Source organism: Rhinolophus sinicus, linkage group LG02 (assembly GCF_036562045.2).
Source record: "Rhinolophus sinicus isolate RSC01 linkage group LG02, ASM3656204v1, whole genome shotgun sequence".
NCBI lineage: Eukaryota > Metazoa > Chordata > Mammalia > Chiroptera > Rhinolophidae > Rhinolophus > Rhinolophus sinicus.
The window spans coordinates 120743914-120766307 of NC_133752.1; the positions used below are offsets into that span (position 1 = coordinate 120743914).

The following is a 22394-nucleotide window of genomic DNA, read 5'->3' on the forward strand; positions in this document are numbered from 1 at the left end:
ATTTGCATCTGGGAAATTCATTTCTTCAAATGTTAGAAGGCATATATTGCTACATCAGACACTGAACAATAGGAACCTTTTAAACATGGCAGAATATTTAAGATTCAAATATAACAATAAAGCTGGTTTTTAATTGCATTTCCAGTTTACACATCGAGTATTATATCTTTGAGCCTACCAAATTTCTGATTATCTATTTTTGAAAAATGATTAAACAAACACTTAGTATCAAAAGCATAGTCATATTTGTATGGGTTCATGTTGATAATTACTGGTTTTGAATTCATATAAGTATCTGGAGTTGGCCAGCATAAGCCAAGATGATGGCGATGGACCTGAAACGAGAAAAAAAGGGTATCAGTTTTCTCTTGTATTATCTTTATTCACTTGCAAATATTTATCTTGAGTGCCTACCATCTGTCAGGCACTATTTAAGGCTCCACTTTATCTTACCCTTTTTTTTCCCATAGCTGTCCTCCTCCTGACATATTACATATTTACTTGCTTACTGTCTATCTTCCCCATTAGAATGTGAGCTTCATGAAGGCAGAGACATTGTTTTGTTGACTCTATATTTCCAGCACCTGGAAATATGCCAGGAACATAATCAGGGGATCCATAAAAATTTAATGAATAATAGTTTGTTGCTGAGTACAGAAGCTAGCCAATTGAAAAATGTGGGTGGGGAGGCATTCTAATCAAAGGGAATGTCGTGTGACATAATGGTGTGTTTTTTTTCTGCAATTAGTTAAGTATGGTTACAACATATACAATGTGGATGTTTAGAAGATGGGGTAGAGGCAGTTCCACCAAGTTCCAGGGGCCAGATCATGAAAAGTCTTAATGTTATTAAACAGTTTTATGCAGGGAAGTAACATTCTCATTCATTCATGAAGAATGAACAGTGCAGGGGTAAGACTGATAATTAACGTTTAAGAGGATGAAATAATAAGTCCAGCATGAATCTTGGCTTAAATTAAAATTAACAGCTAATTGGTTGGGTAGAAATACACAGATTCAATAGATCATCAGAATCTTTAAGAACTGATAAATGGATGTATGAAGTAATGGAGAGTGGGGTTTAAATGCTATCTAAGTTTGTGACTTAAGTGAATTAATTGTTGGAGTCAGGGGGTTGATGTGACTAGGTCCAGTTTTGAACATGACAAATTTCAGGAACCTGTGAGAAATCATGGACAAGTCCAGGAGACAGACAGAAAGGGTTCAAGGTGTAAAATAATTCATCCTTTATACTCTGACCCTTGGCATTCTTAACTAATTCTATAACCAAGTAAGTTTGGGAAATGCTAAATTAAACTAAGTTAGTGCAGCATGTCTCAGAGAGCACTGAAGTGCAACGTGAATTTCCAAGAAGGGAGTATGCAGTACGCAGGGTTTCCAAACATTTTCATCCCTTTCATTTTGAAGCACATCTAGAAGAACCAATCCCCATAGAATAAATACATGTTGGAAAACATCACGTAAAGAATGACGGCACATGTGGTGAGGAAATTAAATTTCTTTACTGCAGCATCAGAAATACTGCAATGTGTAGAGAGTATTTTAGTGCCATTTCTTTGTTTTAGGAATGTAAGACGACATAATTCCACAAGCTATTTTCTGCCATTACCTTGATTAAACAGCCATCATTGCAGTGCCACACTATTCCTTCGATTTTACCCTCTCTGCAGCTTTCAAACCAGGACAACAAATCACTGTGCTTCAAGGTAGGTAGATTTCTTATTTGAAATGCTCCATGTGGTATAAGAAGATGTAATGGATGCTTCTTGCTTCCTAACCCTATATGGTAAAATTTTCCATTAGCCATACAAAGGTTTCAAAAAGAATGAGAAAATTTATCTCTCCAACTAAAAAACCCTTTAAAATATATTAAGAATAAATTTACCAAAAAGTTTAGCTGGTTTCCTTGAAGACAGAAATAATACAAGAACTCTCACTCAAAAATGGCACCTTATCCCATTATATCTAAATTCTACCTTCCTGTATTCTATACCAGGGCTTCGCAAACTGCCCTGTGGGTGAAATCCAGCCAGATGCCTATTTTTGTAAATAGTTTCAATGGAACACCCATTCATTTAAGTACCATCTATGGCCTGTTTTTTCAGAGGTATGGCACACAAAATCTAAATTCTGGCTGTTTACAGAAAAAGTCCACCAACCCCTCCTTTACACCATCAACCACATTAAACTATAATTCAATGTTTGCCAAATAGCTATGCCATATCCGATAACTTGTATAATTACTATCTTAGCTTCTTTCCACCTGCCAATCAGTTTGCTTCTAAGCTCTAGATAGGATTGTGCCATTATAGCTTTAATGTGTTTGGATCTGTCTTCATCCATCCCCGTCAACAATGGACTCCAAAGTGCCCTCAGGACTTGTACTCAATTCATCAGAACTTCATATGCTATTCACTGCCAATTCTTTACTTACTTTATGCTTAGTTATTAATTAATGTTAAATTAATTACCCAGCCATGAAAAGCACATCATGATTTTCATTCAGCTCAGTTCACCTAAATTTTAAAAATTCAATTTACACTTGAATAATTACCTTTCATACATAGTTCTTTAATGTTGTTATAGAAAAGAACAAGAGGCTAAAATCAACCTTTTGGATTAATAAAATGGTTAAATTTCTCCACGGACATAAATTAATAGAAATGGTTATAATCCTAGGTTACTTTACTCAAATGCATTGGTCATTTCTTTAGTGTGTGTATGTGTTTAAATTGAACCTAGGCAGTTCTCTTTATGAGTTACTGTAACTAAAGAGAAAAATGGCTTTACTCACCATATGGGTTTCCATTAATATTTGTTCCTATTAGCTCCAGTGTTTGTTCTAAGAGATCTGATAGTGGCACTGCACTGATTTCCAAAAGACCAGGATCATCAGGATGATGCTTCAGTACCAGGGCAAGTTCAAATTCATAGTTAACTACAGAGGAATGCCAGCAATACTGTTTGTTGTTTTTCTCCACTGGTACCCAACCTGTTATTTAAAGAAAAAAGTGTTTTTTATTATATTGTTTTTCTCTGCACTGAGACTTGAGGTAATTTTTATTTTTGTGGTAAATTTCCCGTATCTTCTAGATGTTTTATCACACACAGGTATCACTTTCAAAATCAGTGGAAATACCAATTTTACTACTCTTTTAATCATAATCACTTTTTTAATTATAGGGTTTCATTTTTTATTCTATTGAGGAATTAACTTATCTGATTATTCACTACAGAGCACCCACCATTCTTCTACTAGAAAATTCGCCTTTTCAATAACAACTGAGCACCATTCTAAGACAGCATGAAAACCTTTTTTTTATTTTTTTAAGTTTTCTCTACCTTCTGTTCAGTTTCAGGAACGACAGCTATATGCAGTAACTGTTCCAGTTTATTGTATTGTTTTAATATTTACTTAAAGATATATTGATTCCACATTAATTGAAGAAAGATAGAATACAAGTAATGATTATTTCCCTCCCAACTTCTGTTGCCTGGATTGACTTCATTGTGGAGAATTCTTTACAGAAAAAAGAAACTGGAACTTATACCTCTGTGACCCTCGTATCTCTGGCCTTCATTACCCAGATGAATGTAATAACCTTTGTTGGTCTACTAGTCTCCAGTGAAACCCACCCATTTTAATCATAGTTCTATTTTAAAATTTTAAATTTAGTTCTGCTGTACCCGTTTAATAATCATCTTTAGGATTAACCTCAAATCCCTTTACATGGAATACCGCATCTCCAGCCTCAATTTTTATAACCTCTTCAAATGTCACACCCTAAACATTCCAGCCAGAATGAAGTGTTAAATAAAATTTCCAAAAGACTTCATGGTCTCTTTGGGAGAGTTTGCCTAAGCTGACCCTCCCTCTTCCTTGCCAGCTAACTTCCTGTTTCCAAGCTTCTGTATAGATGTCCACTCCCCTTAGAAGCCTCTAACCATCACAGGTTGAACCTTAATGCTTCCTCTTCCCTCCAACTGTATCTTGTGTACTCTTTTTATTCTTAAACTATTACTGGTGGATTTCCCCTAATGTCTACAAGATCTCTGAGGACAAGGGCTCTGATCTTCATGTTTGTATTACTAGAACCTAAGAGTACTTTGCACATTATAGGTACTCAAGACATGTCTGTTAAACTGAATCTTAATCTGGGGTACCCTTTTACTCAGCACACTTGCAAATATTTTCCCACCCCCAGTAAAACTACTTGTGAGACACCTATTTTCACCTCCCTTAACTGAATTAGTCTTCTAGGATCTTTGCAAAAAATATACACATATTGTTAGCGCCAATCTAAAATGTAAAGGCTCAATTATCTCACTTCAGACAAGGTCAATCATCTGATCTATCCTAACATCTTCAAGGCCCCTCCCACCCAATGCTTTACTAATTTTTGACAGTCTATCGATAGTCAACTGTCCATCTTAGAAAAAATTATAAACTGAGAGGATATTCTTGATACAAAACACCTTTAGTATAAATTATTAAGCTTCACACAAATTAGACTCAGAAATTGTGTGCTAAACAGATTAAATACTTTGAAGAACCAGATTAAAATTAAATTCTATAATTTCTAATCAAATGGATCTTTTGTTCTTTATCCCAGTAAACACAAAACTGCATTTTAGAAGAGATTTCATGATACCAAGAATGTGTCCATTTTCATCAGGCATCGGATTTCCATTTAATTGTTCTATTTCCTTCGCTGGTATCCAGCACTCTGGAACAGGTTTGAAGTCCTCTTCAACATTCCAAAAAAATTCTGAAAGAGATAATCTTATATGTGGCGATACTTTAAAACATATATAATCCTGAACAAATTCAAAGTGGGAATATCTAATAAGTCCCATAATATCAGGTATCATATAATAATTCTCCATTATCACTACAGTGTGACTATACTTCTCAGGGTTAGGGGACTAACACTTTCAAATTTTCAATTTGGACATACCAGCATTTGTAAATAGGGGTAACAGTCTAAGTAAAGTAGCCAACATTCCAGTATGTATAGATTTATAATGAATTTTTAATGTACTATGAATACAAATATATAGATTATATATATGAATGAGTAGATATGCAATGATGAGTGTATGTATCTACTTATATAATATCTAGAGGTATTTTAATTTAATGATTAAAAATATTAATAATCTTTTGAGATTTGTGCCTGATTATAAAATTACATGTTTGTCACTTAGGCAATCAAAATATATTGCTCATTATTATATATATATATATATATATATATATATATATATATATATATATGTATATATGTATATATGTGTATATATATGTATATATATGTATATATATGTATATATGTATGTATGTATATGTACATATATATATAGTAATTTGTATGTTTTAAAAAATTGATATACTATAATGAAGAGACACAGAAATGTTAGGGAAACACCTAAACATATTTTAATGTTATTTTACATACAAAGATACTCAATTCTAATACTTCTTTTTCCAAAGTGCTTAAATTATACAAAAGGATATAATGCACAGAAACAGCACAGCAAGAAATGTCATAAGTTTCAGCTATTTAAATCATGAAAAGCTTTTTTAAAAAGACCCACTAACCTTTTGAGCTTTGTTTTGAATGTAGAAAATTTTTAAATCTTTTCTCAGCTAGTTTGTTAGGTTTTCTATCTAGTCGAGCCCAAAGATATGGCCGACCTAAAAAAATAATAATAAAAGGAAAAGTATTAAATGGCAAACAATAAAACTTACCTTGAAAAACTTTCAGAATAAAATTTTCCAATAAACAGTAGGGTCATCTTCTCCAAGAGAAGCAACCCTAGAAGACAAAGTGAAATATGCAGTCTAACAGACATATCCTACCTAGCAGTACCTGATGTAAGCCTTCCACCTTTAGTTAAACAAATAACATGACCCTCTCATACGGACATTGCAAGCTGTTATTATAAGTTGCATTTGTGAGAAACTGAAGCTACCTCTACTAAATGGAAATATAACCAGATAACTGTATTCATACCTTCCCTGAAACATGAGGGTTCATTCCTGAAGATCTGGACATTGGCTAAGCTGTTTTGCATGGCTCTGACCACTGGTCAAGGCATGAAACCTTCATTAATAGTAACACGGGAAGTTTCAGGGCAGTGTGACAGCATTCTGTATTAGTGACAGTGAGCCCAGGGAGTTGCTCCTTGTCTCAGTGACACTCCTGGAGGGCTCTGCTGTTGGTGCTGGTTACTTACCAGGAAGATGCCTTTGTGACCAATGAAACAAAAATCCCCACCTGAGACTCCAGTTTGTGTTCCATGTTTCAGAGGCGTTCCCTGCACACATCGGGGGTTCCTGATTTGAGAGAGAGTGTGTCCTGCCAGGGCCTGGACGTTCGGGTGAGGGGGAGGGAACAAGAGCTTTCACTTAACCTCTCCTGACCCTTTGCTGTGAAATAGTCTTTGGGTATGATGTACACCTTTACTTTTAATACTGGTGCTATATTATGTCCGATCACCTGTAACAAACTGGATTTGTAAGCATTGTCATTTTGGGTCCTCTGACTTTTCTTTAGCAATCCAACTTACTCAACTGCCATCATTATACATAATCACACACAATGATGGACACTGAAGTTTCTTAATATAAATATAGAAGAACTAGATTAAAATTAATATTGTCATTTCTGGTTGAATGGACCTTAGGTTCTTTTTACTAGTAAACCAAAATTTCATTTCACTCACATACATTAAGATGGCTACTATTTAAAAAAAATATATATATATAGTAAATAACAAGTGTGGGTGAGATGTGGAGAAATTCGAACCCTGTGCACTGTTGGTGGGAATGTAAATGGTGCAACTTCTAAGGAATACAGAACGGAAGTTCTCAAAAAATTAAAACCAGAACTACCATATGACCCAGCAATTCCACTTTTGGGTATATACCCAAAAGAACTGGAAGCAGGGTCTCGAAGAGGTATTTTTTACACCACGTTCATAGCATTGTTCACAACAGCCAAAAGGTGGAAGCAGCCCAAGTATGCGCTAGTGAACGAACGGATAAACAAAATACCAACTATCACTCAGCCTTAAAAAGGAAGGAAATTCTGATGTACTACAACATGGATGAACTTTCAGGACATCATGCTAAGTGAAATAGGCAGTCACAAAGAGACAAATCCAGGATGATTCCACTTATATGAGGTACCCAGAGTAGTCAAAATCATAGAGACAAAGTAGAATGGTGGACGGAGGGGGAATGGTGAGTTGTTTAATGGGAACATGGTTTCAGTTTTGCAAGACGGAAGGAGTTCTGGTGGTAATCAAGGGTGATGACAGCAGTACCACAAGGTGAACTATACATACCACTGGACTGGACACTTAAAAATGATGAAGATGGTAAATTTTATGTGTATTTTATCACAATTAAAAATGAAAAACTGTTTTTCATTTTTATATAACGACGATAATTCCTAATACCAGAAATGTGTCTAATTTGCATTTAACTGTTCTACCTCTCCTGCTGGAATTGAGAGGTAATTTCACTATCCAAAAGAAATCACAAACAATATTTCCCCTTTTCAAACACTTTTTCCCTTAACACAGTTGACAATTTCTATTTCAGTTTCTTCCTCTTTTCAAGTTATTAAAACAAATCAAAGAGATTAGTAGTAATAACAACCAATGGAATCAGCACTGGGATCTGCTGTAGGGTCACACAAACCCAGGTCCCATCACCAGTTCAGCCATTCATTAATTATATGGTCTTAGACAAATTACTTAAATTCTCTGAGTCTCACATTCTGTATCTGTGAACCACAGAATTTATTGTGCAAATCAGAGATAACACATATAAAGCTATTATAATACTGTATGGCCTTTAAATGGGTATTAAATACACATTACTTACCTTCCTTTCCTCCCCCAAGAAAGGAGAGAGGTACACCGATGTAATAAATAACAATTATGATTTTATTACTTTGCACTTATACTTAGGTTTCCAAGGATTTATGAAGAGCAAATGCCCCATTTCAGATATACATATAGTTTGTAAAGTGATTAAGAAACATAAACACTTATAGTATAGTTTTATTTTACCTTTGTAGGTAGTAACATAACAACACGTTCCATCCACTTTTTCTGTTGGAATTGCACTGTGTATATCTGCATCTAATGCCTTGTGACTTATAGTTTCAGTTGCCAAAACTTTAAATGGCTTAAAAGAGAGAAAGAGAAAACTGGTTGAACACAGAGAGCATCCATGCCTTCAACACTCTCACCTGGACTGTTTTTAATTTCACTAGTTCTAAGGGGCAATCTCCTGTTTATTCTACAAGACAATTTAAAAATATTTTGTCGGTGAAGTTCTCAGGAATCACCTCCTCCTTTCTATGCTATCACAGCAATACCTGTTTTTCCACACAGATTTTTAATTATTCACGTTTCTTTTCCACCATAATAAGCTTGACACCAGGAACCTTCCTAGCAGTGCTGCATCCTTAACATAGATGTTCAGTGTATTCAATCATTTACTTGACAATTATTTGCCAAATGGGTTAAGCATTGCCCTCGGGCGTAGGGAATATACAGGTGAACAAAAAAGTCCCTGACTTTGGTGGAATTTTCATTTTAACAAGGGAGACAACAGTAACAAAATGTAATACGATGTTAGGTGTGGTAAGTGCTAAAGAGAAAAACAAACAGGGACCCTTTCAGCTTTATTAGTAGCAAACTGTTTGCGTATTTATGGCTTTTCTACTGACAGGAAGACAAGACAAAAGAGGATCAAGAATGGAGGGAAAGACTGTTTCTACGATTCCTACCAACTTTTCATCTGTGTTTCTATTTTTGCGTAAGGCTTAAGTCACTGTCTTATAGTCTAAATTATTCGATGTAACATTCATCTTACATAATGTGAAAAAACACTGCACAATATAAACATTATACCGGTATGTACAGGCTTAAGACTGTAAATGGAAGTTTTAGAGTTGAGTAAACTTAAGACAGTAGCCCCATTCTGGTACTGATTCAGTACTTTTAAGATAAAACTGAATGACTGGGAGATTTATCACTAACTTATGACATAAGAATCAGAGGATATCAATTTAACTTGTGGTGGTAGAACTAAGAAGGTTTAGCCCAATAGTGAGCGTGAGTGTGTGTGTGTGTGTGTGTGTGCAGATTTATCAAAGATCCTAGGGAGGAGACCACTCTGCTCATGGAGCTCCTGAGGAGTATAAATATCCCTTCCATAAGAATAAGTTATCTACCACCCTCTGCTATGGACGTGGCCAAAGGACAACAAGAGTTACAAGAGATACCTTCTCTACCTGCCATTAAAGACTGTGAGATATGACTGGAAAAATAAGGCATGTGTGTATAAAAACGAATAGAGAATAGAGTGGTCCTCTACAATTTCTGGGTAGGCAAAATCACTGGGATAACAAGGAGTTTATAGAGAAGGTCTGATTCAAAAAATAAAAAATTCTGGAGGTGATCCAGGCAGCGTTCATACCATAAGTAAAAATACAGAGACAGGATTGTGCCTGGTATGCTAACAGGATTAAAAGGACTTTGCTAGAACAGAGAATTCCCACTAAGTTAGGTGAGAGAGTAGATGGGGCCTGATGAACAGGAAGCATTGAATTATAGTTAAGGAATTGTAAGCTATGCTATAAGCAATACTGTAAGCTATTCTTAACTGCAGAGGGACGAGACAAGGGGTTTAGTTTTCCTGGTAGAAGGTACTTTTACAAACTATACCCCCACCCAGCATACAGAGTTGAGAATCACAGCTCCAGTGATGGCGATGTGTCATGTATATATTAGGTTTATCAGAGCTTAAAAAAAATAAAACCTTGATAATTACTCCAGTAGCAACTGTAGGGTTTTGACTAGGAAAGAACATAATAATGATCATTCTGGTGGCAAAAAAGAACAATCAGGTGGTGCAATAATAAGTAGGGCATAAAATACTAAGAACCATAACAACAGTGATGACAGTTGAAAGGAGGACAGAATGAGATGTTGTAAGGTATAAAGCATCAAGTGAATGGAAAACTGGGATAAAATGACTCCAGGGTTCATTCTTTAACTCAGCAAATACTTATCTAGTGCCTACCATGTGTCTGGTCTTAGAAACTGGAACTAGAGATAACTTGGTGGTCTACGCCTTAAAGGTCTTTTTAGTCTGGAAGATAAGGAGAAGGCCAGCGTGAATAATGTCAGAGGGCTGGAGGTCGATGTCAAATGTACCTGCTGATTTTGTATGAGGAGTTGGAAGCACTCAACTCGTAACTGGGGATTCTGCTATCAAGGTCTTGGCTACATAGTCAAGTCCTGATACAGGTTACTAACCATTCACCAGTATTTACTAAGGCCCCTCTGTGTGTAAAACACGGTGCTGGGAGCACAGCAAACCTTGAGATGGGAACACCAAAATTAGAGTGAAGTAGATAATTACTGGTAACAACTATGAGGTCCGATCTTTAGTGACCTAATTAGGCTGGTTGTCAACACTGACGGCGGTTCCCAGGTAAAGCAAGTCTTAAAACAGGTAAAGCAAGTCTTCTAAAAACTCCACTTTGTCACCACACTCTTGAAAAGAAGTAAAGCTTGGGCTGCGGTGGTAAATACTTAAGGGGTCTTCCTCAAAAGGTAGTAACCTGAGAAGAAAGGCGTATTAACTAAGATGTGGGTTTTCAATTTCCACGCCTGATCAGAAAAATTCTCTTGCAGATTTCCTCCCTCGCAACTAAGAAGATACACGAACCAGGAGATCAGGGCGTAGACTCCTACCCCATCCCTCCCCTAGGAAACCTGCAAACGCTCCCGGCCTACAGGGCGGCTCCAACGCGCCCGGGCGCCTTCTCCGGGTTCAAGCGCAGCCAGCCCCGCGGAGAGAAGCCCACGCGCGGCTGCCCACACGGACCAGTTCTCCTCAGTACCTGATGCTCCCTTTTGGTGGAAGGCTCTTCTTTCACTTCCGTCACAAACACACACGGCATTTTCCGCTGCACCGAGCCCAGGCGCCTCATGGCGGGCCCAATAGGCAGTGGACCTGGAAAGCGAACCTCTGAAGAACGCCGGGTCCTGGCGGACAGAAGAATCGGCCGCTGCGCTCAACCCACTCACACTTTCACGCCCAGGAACGGCAGCAGCGCCCGCGCCCCCAAACACCGAGCGCGGGGCAGGGACGTCCGCCCGGAAGTGGCCCCTTTGCCGCAGCGCCTTCTGGGAGTTGTAGTGCTGAAGCCGAAATACCTCCGAGGTACGTTCCTGCGAGCGTTCCCTCGGGTTCTAAGGACCATAAAAAAACAAATCCGTTTCTGGGTGGGTGTGCTTAACCACACGTAGTAACCGACGATATTTGTGAAAATTAAATATCCAGTTATAAATAACGAATCATTTCCATGGTGATTTAACACCACTCTGAGGAAACCTACTTGCTTGTTATCTTTAATAAAGTTCCTGGGGCAAGCAGTGTAGAGGTTTAGAAATATCCAGAGACATCCGAAGGCCGAATGAAAACCGATATCCCAGGAAGATGTTAGAAAACACTACAATTAAAACGTCTGGGGCAAAAGTAATTGACATTTGGATTATGCCTCATTGTGCCCAATAATATAGGCAACATTAGTTCTGATCATTATGGAGTGCAAAGCTCAAAAATCACACTACCAATAACCAGATTTTGATCTCTTTTTTTTTTCATAGAAATCTCATTTATCTTAACTATGAGCTCCAACAGAGTCCAAATGGCTTCAGTAGTTGTCGTCAATCGACTACAGAGCTAAAACATCTTTATTTGATTATTGCTCAAAAGAATATTGGCAAATAGTGATAAGAGAGTCGATGACTGAATAAAATAAACGTTAAATACTTAGTAATAATTGCCTTTCCATCTCATCGAAGCTAATAATCTTCAATAGGGGAGTTTTGAGTACTGCGTTTTTTATGTGCTTGGACAAGGAAAAGGTCTCATTTATATAATTGTCTTACCTGCAAGTACCATACTGTACAGCATTTTGCTGTCTAGCCCTTGGAAAAAATAAACAACTTTGTCTCCCTTGGAATGTCTATACATAAGGGAGTTACCAAAGAATAAACTATCCCTGGAAACAGTTTAGTTTTTTGATTGCTGGATTCAGAGGAGACGGAGGAAAGAAGAGATTTGCCATTTTAAACTAGTTACTTTTTCTTCTGCTATGCTTGATGTTCTCATAGGAAAACACAAAATGGCTGTCGTGCGGGAGCCATTTGTCGTGCAGGGAGGCCTGCGGGGTCTCTGCTCCCGCTCCCCATACAAGAACGCAGGATATGGTGAGGCCAAAAAGGAACACCCACGGAGCCATAGGTAGGGGAGTCATACCACTACGGTCTCACTGGAGGCTGGGTTCACTGGACGTGCGACCTGCTGTCCGTTTTGTCTGCAACCCACCGACGACTCTTGCCAGCCCAGCCGCCATCTTCTTGCTAGCCCCCATTCTCTCTCCTCTTTCCTCTACTCTTTCTCTGCTAGCGTAGCCACAGCAGTTATATTAGTGGCCAATGGCTCACTGGTTACAGCTGACGGCCAACTAGCCACAGCTGATGGCCATGCAATCACAGTTGATGGCCATTTACTACCTGAGCCAGCACCTGTCTATGTGAGGCCGAGAGCCTGGAAACTGCTTTCTGGGGCTCTGCCCCCACAATGGCCAAAAAAAATTTTATTAGTGGGTATACCTGATGCTGGCTGCAAGATCTTGAGACCCAAAACTTAGCATTTTATAGTCAAGAACCACTGACTTTTTTGTTCCTCCAAAGGAAACCTAAAAAGCAGCTTGTTTCATAAGTCTTAAGGAACAACAATTAATTAACCCTCACAGCTACCAACTGTTATTTCCCAAACTGCCACAGAATCTTCTAGATGCAACAGTCTGTCATTTCTGAGAAAGGGTCATCTTCTAAAACATTCCAGTTGCTTTCTGAATAGTAGCCGCAAGGCTAATCATTCCTCAAGAAGCCCTCTTTTACTTCCAGTGCTTTGGTTTCATCAGTGCCTGGAGCAAAGCCTCTGGCGGAAACAAGAGTTCAAGTCAGGAGAGAGCCACAGGACCAATTCACAATTATAAACCGACTACCCACTCTGGATGGGCAGCAACAGCCAGCAGTTTTGTCAGATTCTCATGTCTGAAGAGCCATCTAGAAGTAACTACCAGCCCCCACACTTAAAGTGGTGTTATTGGATTACAAACTGGAAGAAAGTCTTTCTTCTCTGATGTATTAGTAGTGTTCTAGCATGCACCTAAGATGAAAGTCACTTAATGTGAGTTTACCTTGGCCAACACAAAATGTTTACAGAATTTTTGTGCCTACTCCCAGCTGCAGAGGCAAATTTCCCATTACTCCATTAAAGGGAGTACAAATCCTCCTGGGTATGGTCATAGCTTTCCCTGGAAGACTAGAATGAATTCTACAAAAAAAAAAAAAAAAAAAGAGGGAGAGAGAGATTAGGGTTCCAGTCATTCTATAGACTACCGAAATGTACAGATCTATTTACTGTTCTTTGCAATGACAGAAAAAAAAAAAAAATCCCATTTAGTTTGACTTGTTTTTGCTGTGTCTAACGAAATATAGTTGTTTACAACATACTTGAAGAAGTAAAAACTTCATGTCAGCCTCTCCCCAATGTAAAACATGGATTTTCACAATGGCTGTAATCGTGGTGTTACATGTAATCATACAATAATGTTCTTGGTAACAGTATTTGGAAATAGTCCAGTGCAGCTAAAAGTTGATAGGTGAAGAGGGAGTTTTTCTGGAGGCAAAGACCACTTAAAGATCATTCTTAGGGTTGTTTCTCCCAGTATCCTGTGTGCTTAAGATGGATACTTTGTTGTAGAGTTAGAAGGTAGAGCAAAGCAAAAGGCAAGATAGTAGATTTTTCCATAACTCTTTGCTAATATATTCAAGTGGATAGCCAAATCTTTACTCTTTACTTCTTCATTTACTTTTACTACTGCCTGGTTCTTTTCATTATTTTCTCTTATTTACAATTATGACAAACAATAGTTTCTTATTTTATTTCCTCAATTTTTACCCCAAAGCACTGTATTCAAACAGTTCATACCAAGTTAGTTGTTTTACTTCGACAAAATTGAAATCCATATGTCTTGATCTTTTGTTTCCAATTAAGAGTACACAGCAATTTAAAAACCCATTTTGATCTAGTATAATCTGTCATCTCAATGACATCTTCTAAGTCACCTACTATGGATATTTTTATTAATTTCTTCTGGGTTCTAGTACTTTTAGTAAAGATACTAAGATGAAGAAAGACCTCATCTGCTGACTGAAATGTCTCATTCTGGGAATCAGAGAACTTCACTTCGCTTTCAACAAATTCTCAAAATTTGCAAGCGCTCTGGAATCTTTCTGCTTTAGGAAGAAGCTCTTCCTCCTTTTATGGTGGATGAAAAATGAATGGAATATAGCTACAAGATGAATAAGTAGTTTAATTTATTTTAAGACACCTATTGTAATATCACAATCTGAATATTTTTTCTCCATGTCAGTGGATAGTGGTGAGTACGTATTTAAATAATTTGTCTTGGAATATAGATAATATCTTCTCTGTTTAAAGTTTTAGTTTTGTTTTCAAACTATATATAGAAATAAGGTTTAGAAAATAGCCATTTATTTGTGAAATACTTAATACTTTCAAGTTATGAAATTATGAACTAGTTTATGTTCCATATTCAATCAGAACATTGAAAGAAAATATACTATTTCATTTTTACTAACCATTTTTGGTTAACATACTAGAATTGAGTAAGAGAAATACTGCACAGTATTCACTAAGGTAACCTACAGTTACATGTGAGGTCATTTGTGATGAGCAAACAATGGATTTGGTAACTGAGGAAAATTCTGGAACTTTGAGTGTGTGTGCTTACTAGCAACCACTTTCAACATTTCTGCAAAGCTAGAGAAGGTATCTTCTAATTTAAATTTCTTTAAGAATTATCTATTGTGTAATATACTGTCAACTGGAGGTCAGTTTTAAAGGAATACTACTGATAGCCTGAAAAACTGCGGAAAAAAAATTATTTTTCCCCCTTACACACTGATAGTTCTTATATTTATATCCCTGCAATTTTTATATTAAAAAAAAACATTGGATTAGCAGCAAGAGAGTTCAAAATGGCAGAAGTTGGGAATGACTGCTATTTCTTTTTTAATTCCACATGCATGAAGGTAAATATTATACAATTTACAGTATTCACATGTTAAAGCTTTTTAATAAAATGAAGGAAGATAAGGCAATAATTTGCATTGCTGAATCAAAATTTACTATTTTCCTGTAAAATATTTTACATATTTAAAATCAGAAGTAAAAGCTTATCATTTATTTTTGGTATATTGAATTTCTCTGAGGAAATCTGAGATGATTTAAAATTCTGATTTGTTTGAAAATATACTTATATATGCCATTTACATGCCTATGGCTTTTTTATCTTCATGTGATAGTTTTGCCCATATTAAGGCTCTTTGAGACATCACATTCCTAATATTGAAACATTATATGATATATCACACTGTTTGGTTAATGTGATTTCAGTTATATAAACTCAAATAAATTAGATCACTATCAAACTTAGTTAATATATCAAATAGATTCCTTATTTGAAATTCATTAACCCAATTAATGAATTTTCCGGTCAAAAGTGAAAGTAACAGCAAACATATCATGAAAAAAGGAAAAGAAATAATACAAATAAATTAATCAAGTATGAATTACAGTTTATTAAGTTAAATGGGGGAAAATATTTAATCTAAGAGATTAGGATTAATGGATCACAATGAAACCAAATAAATCTAGAAACTCAATGTTTGAGGCTTCATGCTGATATCAGAATTAACCCAGTGAAAGACATGATGTGTCTGGTATAAGGTGTTTCATCTCTACTAGGAAACCTGAATGGAATCAACTTCTTTCACTGTAAGAATTAGATACACTTCTGTTGCCTATTACCTTATGTTTAAACCCGAGGATGAAAAACAATAATAGATTTATGTTCTATGTGGACAGAGAGTTTTGTTTGTTTCACTGCTATATCGCCAAGTACTTAGCATAGTGATTGATGGGTAGTAAGTTCTCAATAAATAATTACATGAATAAATACAAATAATAATAGCATTCATAATACTATATCTGACATAATTTTTACAACAATCTGTGAGGAGGGCATTTTATTCCCCCCCCTTTTACAGATGAGGAAACTGAGGCACAAAGAAGGTGAGTAATGTATTGACTTTGTGACTATGAACAAGTAGTGGAGCCAGAATGCCAAATACTGGTTTTCCTAGACTCTGTATTATCCTGTGCTACAAGAGGCACAGATCCATTTTTGAAAGGTTGAGACAGTGAAGATGGGAGAAAAGGGTTGTAAAAGATAAGAAACAATCATGGAACGTGTCAAAAGAAGGGTGAACTTAATGGAATATTTTTGTTGTATATTACCTACCTCTCTGCCCCAAAAACAATGACCTACAGTTTTTCCAACTTTGGATCTATGTGTAAAAGACAAAGAATAAAAAAAATAATAGCAGCCAATTAAAATAATCTAATATCTGTTATATATTGTTGGTATATAAAGATGTTGGTGTGTATATGTATTGGCACAATTGTCATATCTTTGTAGACCAAGGGCATAAAAACATATACAGAGGGTGACAAAAAAATGTATACACATCTTAAGAAAGGAAAAAACTGTATTAAAATTGTAATACTCAATATTTACTGATAACAAAAATGAATACAACTCATGTGTATACATTTTATTGGCACGCCCGTATACTTAATGTAATGTAACATAATGTGATAATTACTTAAAATTCCGTAATAATCTAAAGTTTAAGCTTCATTCACTTTCCCTATATAAATGCACTTAACAGAATCTGCGTAGACTAAGAAAACATTTATTTAATAAAAGATTGAGGAATAGAGATCATCTCCACAATTAAAATATGACTGGTGATTTAAAAAAATATATGTATCTGGTTTTATTCAGAAAGAGAAATTGTTCTGTCCTTGGATCAAAAGTATCACTGGTCTCATATATTTATGCTGAATGAACCACACGGATTAAATGATAACAAAAAATAGCATTTGATTAGTGACTTGTGGCATGTTGTACTGTTTAACTAGATTGTATTGTCAGTGTCTCACTACTAAAAGTAGACTCATTTGTTAATTTTTAGACTTATGGCCTTATATCTTTAGCATGTTTTCTTGTGTGTGTGTGTGTGTGTGTGTGTGATTCTAATTTGATCTCCTCATATTTTCTTTAATTAATTAGCAGCCCACTGTTGTTGAAAACTAATATTGACATACTGAGTTGTCTACACTGTTTCCCTTTTCCTTCTAGGGTTCCCAGTGCCGGTTCCGACACTGTCAAGAGGCCCTTGGCAATGACACTGTGTGCTCATTATGGAGAGAAGGAAAATGTTTAGATCCACTTTGCAGATTTAGACACATGGAGATGCAGGTAGAATAACTCAGCATCAGATGCCTGTTGGTTAGAAGGGTCTCCTTTCAATGATATGGAGCTATACTCTTATAACACAGTAGAGAAAAAATAATTCTTTTTTTTCACTACTTAATTTTGGGCATTTTCACTTTGCTCAATTTAAAATCTTAGAAAAATGCAGGAATATGTTTCAGGAATATCCATTGCATCTTTTAGATAGCAGAGCTTAGAAACATTGAAAGCCATCTTAAATCAGTAATTACAATAGTTTTTGTCACTTTGTATTGTGTTGTAGGACATGGTATTAATTATGACTATTGCAACTGATCATTACATTTCCCCTACTTCCTTTGTTTAGCAAAACTGCAGTATTTCATGCTTCTGGGAAACTCAACCTCTTGGCTGTGTGAAGATCAGTTGTATCTTTTATCACAGCAAACCTCGAAATATCAATGGATTATTTTTACCACCAAGTAGCAGTGAGTACGTTTTTTGAATAACATAGACATGCCATGTCATAACGTGGTTTTGGAGTGGCAGCATAGAATGACACATTGTGTAAAATATGACAAGGTGAGTAATACAGTTTAATAGCCAATGGATGATTTGGGAGGGTTCTATCAAGAATCGTGAGATGAGGTTTGGAATGAGCCATCAAGCAGCTAATAAGATGAAGTGAACCAAGAGCAAGTTAAACTTCCTCTGACCATGTGTATCTAAAGTGGATTTTATTCATCTGAAAAGGTAGAAGGAAACTGTATCTTGCTCAGCAAAGCGTCGCACAACTGGAGGCAGACCCTGGGGTCATAGCCTGACCATTGCCCCTTTGAATGTGCAGAAACCTACCTCAAAAGTGGGGAGAGCAAGAGCATACTCTGGTTTGCACATTTCGGCTTCTGCAAGAACAACTGCATATGTGGTTCTTCCTTAGACTTCAGTGGTAAAAAACATGCGATTCCATTGCTGCAAAAGCTGTGGCACAATTCAATCCAACTAAATGATACTGCGATTCTGAGATGTGATGAGCCTTACACTAGGTTCTGGGGTGCGGGGCAGCGGGTGAGTCTATGCCCTGAAAGTGAATGGCAATAACGTAGTGTTAGGATGAGCTGGGGGTGTCAGGATTCCCTGATGTTGTAGCTACTCCATTCTCCTGCTATGGCCACCACATTTCTCCTGATCGAATAGTTCAGGAAGTAAACCTACAGGGTGTCAGTCCTTTGGGATTTGAAAATTTGGCTCCAGATAATCCTTGACTAAATATTTGGTTCCCTTGTTATATTTTTCTGAAAAATTTTGACCTCCTTATATTCATCATATGTAATACCTTGGTCAATGTTTCTCTTCCTCACTAGACTATAAACATTACAAGGATGGGGATCCTAACTAGTTTCCTTACCAATGCTTTGCACAGTGTCTGGAGCACGCATGCTCAGTAAAATTGGATGTGTAGATAGATGTATGGGAGGTGGATAGATGACTACTGAAAGGTAATCTACTGGGATGAAAGTTTTGCATCTACTAAGTGATTAACTTTGTTTCATTGGTGTACGTATGATGTGATTTTATTTCATGAGGAAACTTGTACTAAATTATTTGTATCTAGTTAATAGTTTCTTTGAATCTTAATGGTCTATGGGTAAAATTACTATCTTCCACACCAGCTCTTTGAGGATTGGAGGGAAACAAAGATTTCATGTCTGGGCAAAGAAAGTGTAGAGTGTATAAATGGCAATTATTCGGCTCCCCACTGTAAGACATGCCCTGGGCTAAGTTTTTGTAAGGATGCATTTCGTTATTCTCTTCTATTAGAGATAGAATCTGGGAGTCAGAAGATAACTTCTGGCTTTTCTAGAAGTCTCAATTTCATCGACAGGTGTCAAGGCTGAGGCTGAGTCTCAGAGTAAGCTTTCCCCTCTCTCATAGGGTCAAAACTAGATTCGTGCACTGGAATCAAACCCTTCCCCGAAGCTACCTACCTCCTTTGTAAAAGGGAGAAGCTGGGTTTACAGGCTGCTAATGCCCTGCTTCCTCAAACCTCCTTTCCTCTATCTGCAGGAGACCGCAGGGAGCCCCACACACCCATTCATCCTGCAGCACAGCCTCATCATAGCCACTTACCTGTTTTGAATTCACCAGGACTATTTATGTCAGTGTGTGTAGGAAAAGAACAACACTCGTGAGAGTCTCCTTTACTCTCACACTACTACAACACTTCTAACACCAGATGGGTAGATTTGTTTTCCCAACACCAAACAATTTTCTGTAACACCAGCTAGGTGTTCCTACAATTCAGTACAATTCTGACACTAACCAGAGTTAGCTTAGACCCCACAGGTTAGGAGCTCCATCCCAAAAGACTGCACCCCACTTCAGGTATCAATTGCAAGTAGTATGTCCCTAGGTTACCCACAACTACCTTGGCTACACATTGGAGGTTCCCATGATCTCTCTGTCCTTAGACTGATCCTTTGCTAGACTAGCTCACAGAACTCAGAAACTCTTACTTATGTTTACTCATTTATTATATAATAAAGAATATCATACGGGATACAGATGACAGCCAGATGAAGATACATCAGGGGCAGTCTGGAAGGGCCAGAGCGCATGAACCCCTGTCGCTGTGGAGTTGGGGTGTGCGTGCCACCTTCGTGGTACGTGGATATGTCCAACAACTTGGAAGCTCTCTGAACTCTGTTCTTTAGGGATTTTATGGAGGCTTCATCATAATTATTAACTAAACCTCCAGTCCCTCTCTCTTTCCCAGAGCATGGGGGGAGGTGAAAGGGCGACTGAAAGTTCCAAGCTTCTAATCCCAGTTTTGGTGACCTGCCCCCATCCGGAAGGTATCCAGGAGCCCACCAGGAGTCAGTTTCTTAGCACAAAAGGCACTCCTGTTACCCAGGAAATTGCAAGGGATTTAGGAGTTCTGTGTCAGGAGCCAGGGTCGAAGGCCAAATATTAGATCAGAAGATGCTCCCAGTGCATTTATTACTTAGGAAATGACAAGATTCTAGGAACTCTGTGCCAGGAACTGGGGGAGCAGACCAATATGTGAATGTTTTATTATTTCACATCAGTTCATACCAGAAACCCCATCTCTCACATGGCTCACTGCTATTCTTACTTGGTCCCTTTCATCCTCCCCTCTCACCTTCCAGTATCAGCAGAAGTCTTTCTCAACTTTTTCCTTCAACTTTCCCTTCATCTTTATAATTAAGAGTCATTTCCCCCCTGAGAACCCTGCCTTTCCTGCAGCACTCTCCAAGTAGTGGCCTTGTATTCTCCCAGTTCTCAAGGACCACTTGACCTGGAGGTGAGGTAGAAGGTTTCCTTGGTCCTCATTGCCAATTTCAAATTGTTCTCTGCCACTGCTTAAAACCATCAAATTTGTACGCCGTGTTAACAGCCTATATTATTAATATAACAGTATTGCTGTTTTTGCTTTTGTCTACGTCTGTCTGGGACCTTCTTCCTCATTTTTTAAAAGTATGAACTCCTGGCTCATTGTAACTCTAAAAATACTCTTGCGTCAGTTCTTGGTGATTTCAGTATATAAATATATGACCTACCCATCACCATAACCTCTCAGTTCCTTGAGCTCAATTCCTCCATTGATCTTATTCTGTCCCCATGTCACTCTCTCTTAGTCACTCTGAATGCCAACTACTGCCCCCTACCCCATGATATCAATTACATGCATTTCACATTATGACCTAGTTTTCTATTTCAGTCCTAGTATCCTGACTTACACATAGCTTCAAACCCACCGGGACCTCCAATTCATTGATTGTGGCATCTTTTCACAATCCCTCACCCCTGGATAGCTTCCCTCACCTCTGTCTGGTAATCTGTCCTTTACCCGTACCTTCCACATTCCTGCTCCCTTCTGGCTTCACTGTAGTTGCTTGGCAGCCATAACACTGGTTAAACACAACTCTCAGGGGACTACTCACTCAGTGCTGGGATCCATTACAGTTGAACATAGCTGCAGAAAAATATACAACCATGCTTATTGGGTTAAATTCATGATCACAAACCTCAAATGAGACCTTAATGCTGACTGCCAATCATACTACATGACACTCCCCCAGTTCATTCATACTCTCCCAGACTATTATTTCATAGCTTCTTCCTTTTCCTTAAACCCTCTACCCCTCCTCCCAGGTGGTGGTCTTCTGTCTTACTGAACTGAGAAACTTTAATGAGAATCTCCACAGGTTTCCATCACTACATCTGCCCACCTATTACCATCTGTACTTGCTCCTTACCAAAGCCGAGCTGTTCATACTCTTACCTAAAGCCTGTCTTTCCATTTGTTGGCTAGATCTCACTCCCTCTCATCTACTCAAGCACACCGATTCAACAATTCTTCCTTCTCTCTTCTACATAATCATTTTTTCATTATTATTAGATCATCCCTATCAGCATACAAGCACATATTTATCTCTCTAATTATTAAAAAAGAAAAATTCTCACTTCTCTTGATCCATTTTCTCACAAGCTACCACCCCATTTCTTTTTCTTTCCCTTTGTAGCAATTCTCCTCAAAATGGTTATCTATCCTTGCCATTATAAAATCCTCCCCTCCCACTGTCTCTTAATCCCCTGTAAATCAAGTTATTTAGCCGTTTTTTCACCAATGATATACAAATTGTTACATCCAGCAGTCAATTCTCAGTCTTTACATAACTTGAACCATTAGCAGTTGACACATTTGAACATTTGATCCCCCTTCATCATTGATATAATTTTCTTATCTAGTTTCCAGGACAGCATACCCTGTTTGTTTCACTCCTGTCTATCTAGTGCTCTGTTTTCACTCTCCTTTGCTGGTTTTCCCTCTTTTCCCAACCTCTTACATGTGGA

At 37.4% G+C, this 22394-nt stretch overlaps 2 protein-coding genes across 5 annotated transcripts in view; one reads left to right on the plus strand and one right to left on the minus strand.

The window, feature by feature from the left end:
- Nucleotides 1–111: 111 nt before the first annotated feature.
- RLIG1 (RNA 5'-phosphate and 3'-OH ligase 1) lies at nucleotides 112–11217 on the minus strand. 3 transcript variants are annotated; one of them, XM_074325325.1, is made up of 8 exons: nucleotides 10956–11215; nucleotides 10130–10198; nucleotides 8107–8224; nucleotides 5624–5719; nucleotides 4674–4790; nucleotides 2816–3013; nucleotides 1631–1800; nucleotides 112–335 (listed from the first exon to the last, which is right to left on the minus strand). In XM_074325325.1, exons 2-8 carry the CDS (start codon nucleotides 10130–10132, stop codon nucleotides 147–149), a joined length of 891 nt encoding a protein of 296 aa, XP_074181426.1. In that variant the 5' UTR covers nucleotides 10133–10198; nucleotides 10956–11215; the 3' UTR covers nucleotides 112–146. The 3 variants fall into 3 exon arrangements, with proteins under 3 accessions (XP_074181426.1, XP_074181425.1, XP_074181427.1); XM_074325324.1 differs by lacking the exon at nucleotides 10130–10198 and having other exon boundaries at nucleotides 10956–11214; XM_074325326.1 differs by lacking the exons at nucleotides 4674–4790; nucleotides 10130–10198 and having other exon boundaries at nucleotides 10956–11217.
- A 4501-nt stretch (nucleotides 11218–15718) lies between these two features.
- The window catches only part of LG02H12orf50 (linkage group 02 C12orf50 homolog), a 34691-nt gene continuing 28015 nt past the window's right edge, over nucleotides 15719–22394 (plus strand). Inside the window, exons 1-2 of one of the 2 annotated variants that reach the window (XM_074325327.1) lie at nucleotides 15719–17543; nucleotides 17884–18004. In XM_074325327.1, the coding sequence (XP_074181428.1) occupies nucleotides 17532–17543; nucleotides 17884–18004 (133 nt within the window). In that variant the 5' untranslated portion in view covers nucleotides 15719–17531. The remainder of the gene's footprint in view (nucleotides 17544–17883; nucleotides 18005–22394) is intronic. The other variant, XM_074325328.1, reaches the window with a different exon arrangement.